The sequence below is a fragment of the Mizuhopecten yessoensis genome, unplaced genomic scaffold, assembly GCF_002113885.1.
Source record: "Mizuhopecten yessoensis strain PY_sf001 unplaced genomic scaffold, ASM211388v2 scaffold8011, whole genome shotgun sequence".
Taxonomy (NCBI): domain Eukaryota; kingdom Metazoa; phylum Mollusca; class Bivalvia; order Pectinida; family Pectinidae; genus Mizuhopecten; species Mizuhopecten yessoensis.
In genome coordinates, this window is record NW_018407334.1 from 51,349 (window position 1) to 58,916 (window position 7,568).

The following is a 7,568-nucleotide window of genomic DNA, read 5'->3' on the forward strand; positions in this document are numbered from 1 at the left end:
ACACAGTCCACAACCCCAATACATGGTTATACATAGTCTCATAACAGAAACACAGTCCACAACCCAATACATGGTTATACATAGTCTTATAACAGAACACAGCCCACAACCCCGATACATGGTTATACATAGTCTCATAACAGAAACAAGTGTTTGATATCAAAATATCCTTTACTTTAAAATAATATAAATTTGAAAAATATTGATCGAACCAATCAAGCGATATAACTTCGAATTATATAGGCTAGAAGAAAATAGAAGACATGAAATTGAAAAAAACGTTCAACAGTAATTATGTGATTTGAGATGTAAGGTTGATATGTTTTCCATTCGTAAAAGAAGTTTCGTGATGGATATAAGTACCTGCATTGATGGCCAGGGATGGTGCATACAACACAATGGACATGTACAGAACCTGTAGATAAATAACAATAGCTTACACATAATTACCTGTTTACAACACAGTGGATATGTACAAAACCTGTAGATAAATAACAATAGCTTACACATAATTACCTGTTTACAACACAATGGACATGTACAGAACCTGTATATAAATAACAATAGCTTACACATAATTAACTGCCTACAACACATTGGACATGTACAGAACCTGTAGATAAATAACAAAAGCTTACACATAATTAACTGCCTACAACACATTGGACATGTACAGAACCTGTAGATAAATAACAAAAGCTTACACATAATTAACTGTCTACAACCCAATGGACATGTACAGAACCTGAAGATAAATAACAATAGCTTTCACATAATTAACTGTCTACAACACAATGGACATGTACAGAACCTGAAGATAAATAACAATAGCTTACACATAATTAACTGCCTAACATAATTAACTGTCTAAAACACAATGGACATGTACAGAACCTGTAGATAAATAACAATAGCTTACACATAATTAATTGTCTACAACACAATGGACATGTACAGAACCTGTAGATAAATAACAATAGATTACACATAATTAACTGCCTAACATAAATAACTGTCTAAAACACAATGGACATGTACAGAACCTGTATATAAATAATAATAGCTTACACATAATTAACTGTCTACAACACAATGGACATGTACAGAACCTGAAGATAAATAGAAATATCTTAAAAAAACTAGTTGTATCCCTTACAGTATTGTCGCGGTAACTTTGCAGTAAAACTTTTTTTTATTCCTCATCGTACTCAATACTCCTGGTCTATATAATTTAGAACATACCGGTCTTTCCCAATCTACAGAAAACATACGCAGAACGTGACTGGAGACTTTAGGTGACATTGCTATGCATGTTGATGCAGTTACTGGTAATACGAGGCGGTTAAAACATGGATAGGTCGCAGTATTTCTAGGGTCAAGGACAGAGCTAGGGAACGAATGACAATTAATGTTTTGTTTTGTGTGTCCAGGCACAGACTTACCATTTGTATGATGTAGATGATAGCAGCGATTGTCCGTGTGATAAGGCCGAACCGTAAGCCCAGGTACTACAACATACAATTAACAGAAATATCATCAGGCAAGTATAATGTCGGATAAAAGAGGGTAAACGTGATTAGTGTCTCACACATGTGTCAGATAACAGAGGGTAAACGTGAATAACGTCATGTAAATATGTAAGAAAACAGAGGATAAACGTGAATAACGTCACATACATGTGTCAGATAACAGAGTGTAATAGTGAATAATACAGGTAAATGTCAGATAACAGGGTAAACGTGAATAACGTCACATACATGTGTCAGATAACAGAGTATAAACATGAATGACGTCACATAAATATGTCAGATAACAGAGTGAAACGTGAATGACGTCACATCAATATGTCAGATAAAAGAGTGTAAACGTGAATAATGTCTCATAAATGATCAGATAACAGAGGATAACAGTGAGTGACGTCACGTGAATATGTCAGATAACAGAGTGTAAACGTGAATAACGTCTCATATATGTGTCAGATAACGAAGGGTAAACGTGAATAACGTCACGTAAATATGTAAGATAACCGAGGATAAACGTGAATGACGTCACGTGAATATGTCAGATAACCGAGTGTAAACGTGAATGACGTCACGTATATATGTAAGATAAGAGAGTGTAAACGTGAATGACGTCATGAAACTATGTCAGATAACAGAGTGTAAACGTGAATAATGTCTCATACATGTGTCAGATAGCAGAGGGTAAACGTGAATGACGTCACGTAATTATGTAAGATTACAGAGGATAAACGTGAATGACGTCATGTATATATGTAAGATAAGAGAGTATAAACGTGAATGACGTCATGTAAATATGTCAGATAACAGAAAATAAACGTGATTAACGTCTCATACATGTATCAGATAACAGAGGGTAAACGTGAATAATGTTCATAAATGATCAGATAACAGAGGATAAAGGTGAGTGACGTCACGTGAATATGTCAGATAACAGAGTGTTAATGTGAATAATGTCTCATACATGTGTCAGATAACAGAGGGTAAACGTGAATGACGTCAGGTAAAAAAATCAGGTAACAGAGAATAAACGTAAATAACGTCACATACATGTGTCAGATAACAGAGGGTTAACGTGAATGACAACACGTAAATATGTTAGATAACAGATGGTAATCGTGAATAACGTCTCATACATGTGTCAGATAACAGAGGGTAAACGTGAATGACGTCACGTATATATGTAAGATAAGACAGTGTAAACGTGAAAGACGTCACGTGAATATGTCAGATAACAAAGTGTAAACAAGAATGATGTCTCATACATGTGTCAGATAACAGAGGGTAAACGTGAATGACGTCATATAAATATGTCAGATAACAGAGGGTAAACGTGAATGACGTCATATAAATATGTCAGATAACAGAGGGTAAACGTGAATGACGTCACGTATACACGTAAGATAAGAGAGTGTAAACGTGAATGACGTCATGTAAATATGTCAGATAACAGAGAATAAACGTGAATAACGTCACATACATGTGTCAGATAACAGAGTGTAAACGTGAATAACATCACGTAAAAATGTCAGATAACAGAGAATAAACGTGAAAAACGTCTCATACATGTGTCAGATAACAGAGGGTAAACGTGAATAATGTTCATAAATGATCAGATAACAGAGGGTAAACGTGAATGACGTCAGGTAAAAAAATCAGATAACAGAGAATAAACGTAAATAACGTCACATACATGTGTCAGATAACAGAGGGTTAACGTGAATGACGTCATGTAAATATGTCAGATTACAGAGAATAAACGTGAATAACGTCACATACATTTGTCAGATAACAGAGTGTAATAGTGAATAATACAGGTAAATGTCAGATAACAGGGTAAACGTGAATAATGATCATAAATGATCAGATAACAAAGGGTAAACGTGAATGACGTCATGGAAATATGTCAGATAACAGAGGATAAAGGGGAGTGACGTCATGTGAATATGTCAGATAACAGACTCATAAATGATCAGATAACAAAGGGTAAACGTGAATGACGTCACGTATACACGTAAGATAAGAGAGTGTAAACGTGAATAATGTTCATAAATGGTCAGATAACAGAGGGTTAACGTGAATGACGTCATATAAATATGTAAGATAACAGAGGGTAAAGGTGAATAATGTTCATAAATGATCAGATAACAGAGGATAAAGGTGAGTGACGTCATGTGAATATGTCAGATAACAGAGTGTAAACGTGAATAATGTCTCATACATGTGTCAGAAAACAGAGGGTAAACGTGAACGACGTCATGTAAATAAATCAGATAACAGAGAATAAACGTGAATATCGTCACATACATGTGTCAGATAACAGAGGGTTAACGTGAATGACAACACGTAAATATGTCAGATAAGAGAGGGTAATCGTGAATGACGTCAAGTAAATATGTCAGATAACAGAGTGTAAACGTGATTGACGTCACGTAAATATGTCAGATAACAGATGATAACGTGAATAACGTCATATAATTGTGTCAGATACTAGAGGGTAAACCTGAATAATGTCTCATACATGTGTCAGATAACAGAGGGTAAACGTGAATGACGTCATGGAAATATGTCAGATAACAGAGGATAAACGTGAATTACGTCACATACATGTTTCAGATAACATAGTGTCAACGTGAATGACGTCACGTAAATATATCAGATAACAGAGGACAACGTGAATAACGTCATATAATTGTGTCAGATAACAAATGGTAAAAATGAATAGTGTCGGATACATGTGTCCGATAACAGAGTGTAAACATGAATGACGTCATGGAAATATGTCAGATAACAGAGGATAAACGTGAATAACGTTACATACATGTGTCAGATAACATAGTGTAAACGTGAATGACGTCACGTAAATATATATCAGATAACAGATGATAAACGTGAATAACGTCACATAACTGTGTCAGATAACAGAGGGTTAATAATAACCTCACGTTAATATGTGAGATAACATCGTGTAAACGTGAATGACGTCACGTAAATATGTCAGATAACAGATTGTTAACATGAATAACGTCACGTCAATATGTAAGATAACAGAGCCTAAACGTGAATAATACAGGTAAATATGTCAGATAACAAAGGGTATACGTGAATAACGTCACATACATTGTACATGTGTCAGATAACAGAGGGTAAACGTGAATAACGTCACGTAAATATGTAAGATAACCGAGTGTAAACGGGAATGACGCCACGTAAATATGACATATAACAGAGTGTAAACGTGCATAATGTCTCATAAATGTGTCAGATAACAGAGTGTAAACGTGTTTAATGTCTCATAAATATGTAAGATAACAGAGGATAAACCTGAATAACGTCACATACATGTGTCAGATAGCAGAGGGTAAACGTGAATGAAGTCTCATAAATGATCTGATAACAGAGGATAAACGTGAATGCCGTCACATGAATATGACAGATAACAGCATATTAACGTGACGCCATTCACGTATACCCTTTGTTATCTTACATATTTAAGTGACGTCATTCACGTATACCCTCAGGCAACCATTTGGTCATCTGGTTTAACATAACACATGTTGTCCTCAAACCCAGTCAACAAATGTATAATGTAAAATCTTCAGGATGTGGTTTCGGCCAATCACAGTGATGCAAAAACGAACGTCGTAGATGTACTGTAGCAATCAGGAAGTTGATCTATCGTCGGTGAGCGAGCTGGTAAACAGAACACCAATGTGAACAGGTACAGTATACAAAGCGCTTCATTTAAATTTGTTCTATTTGTTCACCCGGAAGAACAGGCGATTTTCCCACGGTTTGTCCATAAGATATACTTATGTCTATAATTTAGATTTCCCGCGTGTCGGAGAATAGTGGGAAATATATATCCTGCATGCACGGACTATACGTGCTGTTTTTAGAGGTTCATTCTAGGTTTGAACACTAGACAGACACGTTAGAATTTTATAAATTCCATTATAAAATTGTAGCGGATAGGTAATTCGGAATGGGATGGGGTGTTGATATTTTGAATGAATAGGCATGTGCTTATATGGAAAGCCAATTTACATTGATTAAATTATTTGTACCTATCTTCAATTGAATTGTACCTATCTCCAATTTAATTGTACCTATCTCCAATTGAAATGCTGTCTTCGATTGAAATGAACATATCTTCAGTTTATTGTACCTATATAGGTGCAATTATTTGAATATATGTTAATTTGGCGTTCCATATGCTTATATGTCAGAAATCCCAGCATCACAAAATCGTTAGCATTGTCGGGTCTGGTGCACCTCCTGCTGTTTTTCAGTTCAGGCTGGTTGGTGCGCTTGGTTTACAGTATATAGCGACGGCTCATGAGCGGGAATGTTACACAAAAATGGAGTGCATATTTCATGTTAATGAATATTTGAGTATGAAGATGAACTTGAATGAATGCCGACTCTTTCCGTCAAAACGGCCGAGCAGCTAATTGCTAAATATGCATTACGTGTCTTTATAGATTAGATGGAGGACGTGTACGAAAGAAAATAAAAATTATTTGATGACATTTGAAAACTTATAATATACCAGTAAAGATATAAAATATACTGTTAATACGGAACACATCATTCTAGTGACTGTTGACATTACCTTCTCTAAAATATACTGTTAATACAGAACAAATCATTCTAGTGACTGTTGACATTACCTTCTAACATTTGAAAACTTATAATATACCAGTAAAGATATAAAATATGCTGTTAATACGGAACACATCATTCTAGTGCCTGTTGAAATTTGCTTCTCTAAAATATACTGTTAATACAGAACAAATCATTCTAGTGACTGTTGACATTACCTTCTATACAATATTCTCTGAAATATACTGTTAATACGGAACAAATCATTCTAGTGACAGTTGACATTACCTTCTCTAAAATATACTGTTAATACAGAACAAATCATTCTAGTGACTGTTGACATTACCTTCTATACAATATACAGTTAATACAGAACACATCATTCTAGTAACTGTTGACATTACCTTCTATAAAACATACTGTTAATACGGAAAACATCATTCTAGTGAGTGTTGACATTACCTTCCATAAAATATACTGTTAATACAGAACAAATCATTCTAGTGACTGTTGACATTACCTTCTCTAAAATATACTGTTAATACAGAACAAATCATTCTAGTGACTGTTGACATTACCTTCGAACATTTGAAAACTTATAATATACCAGTAAGGATATAAAATATACTGTTAATACGGAACAACTGTTAATACGGAACACATCATTCTAGTAATTACAGTTAATACGGAACACATCATTCTAGTGCCTGTTGACATTACCTTCTCTAAAATATACTGTTAATACGGAACAACTGTTAATACGGAACACATCATTCTAGTGACAGTTGACATTACCTTCTCTAAAAGATACTGTTAATACGGAACACATCATTCTAGTGCCTGTTGAAATTTGCTTCTCTAAAATATACTGTTAATACAGAACAAATCATTCTAGTGACTGTTGACATTACCTTCTATACAATATACAGTTAATACAGAACACATCATTCTAGTAACTGTTGACATTACCTTCTATAAAACATACTGTTAATACGGAAAACATCATTCTAGTGACTGTTGACATTACCTTCTCTAAAACATACTGTTAATACGGAACACATCATTCTAGTGCCTGTTGACATTACCTTCTCTAAAATATACTGTTAATACGGAACAACTGTTAATACGGAACACATCATTCTAGTGCCTGTTGACATTACCTTCTCTAAAATATACTGTTAATACGGAACAACTGTTAATACGGAACACATCATTCTAGTAACTGTTGACATTACCTTCTATAAAACATACTGTTAATACGGAAAACATCATTCTAGTGACTGTTGACATTACCTTCTATACAATATACAGTTAATACAGAACACATCATTCTAGTGACTGTTGACATTACCTTCTCTGAAATATACTGTTAATACGGAACACATCATTCTAGTGACAGTTGACATTACCTTCTCTAAAATATACTGTTAATACGGAACACAT

General features: G+C 34.5%; 1 protein-coding gene and 1 long non-coding RNA gene across 3 annotated transcripts in view; both read right to left on the minus strand.

Annotated features, from left to right (window-relative positions):
* The window catches only part of LOC110454677 (sodium-coupled monocarboxylate transporter 2-like), a 42,050-nt gene that overhangs the window by 27,895 nt on the left and 6,587 nt on the right, over positions 1-7,568 (minus strand). Inside the window, exons 2-3 of the mRNA XM_021504318.1 lie at positions 1,443-1,508; positions 364-415 (exon numbers count right to left, since the gene is read on the minus strand). Coding sequence (XP_021359993.1) covers positions 364-415; positions 1,443-1,508 — 118 coding nt within the window. The remainder of the gene's footprint in view (positions 1-363; positions 416-1,442; positions 1,509-7,568) is intronic.
* LOC110454678 lies at positions 6,020-7,558 on the minus strand. Of its 2 annotated transcripts, none has more exons than XR_002463395.1 (3): positions 7,419-7,558; positions 6,530-6,703; positions 6,020-6,193 (listed from the first exon to the last, which is right to left on the minus strand). It is a non-coding gene; the product is annotated as an uncharacterized LOC110454678 (long non-coding RNA). The 2 variants fall into 2 exon arrangements; XR_002463396.1 differs by lacking the exon at positions 7,419-7,558 and adding an exon at positions 6,846-6,876.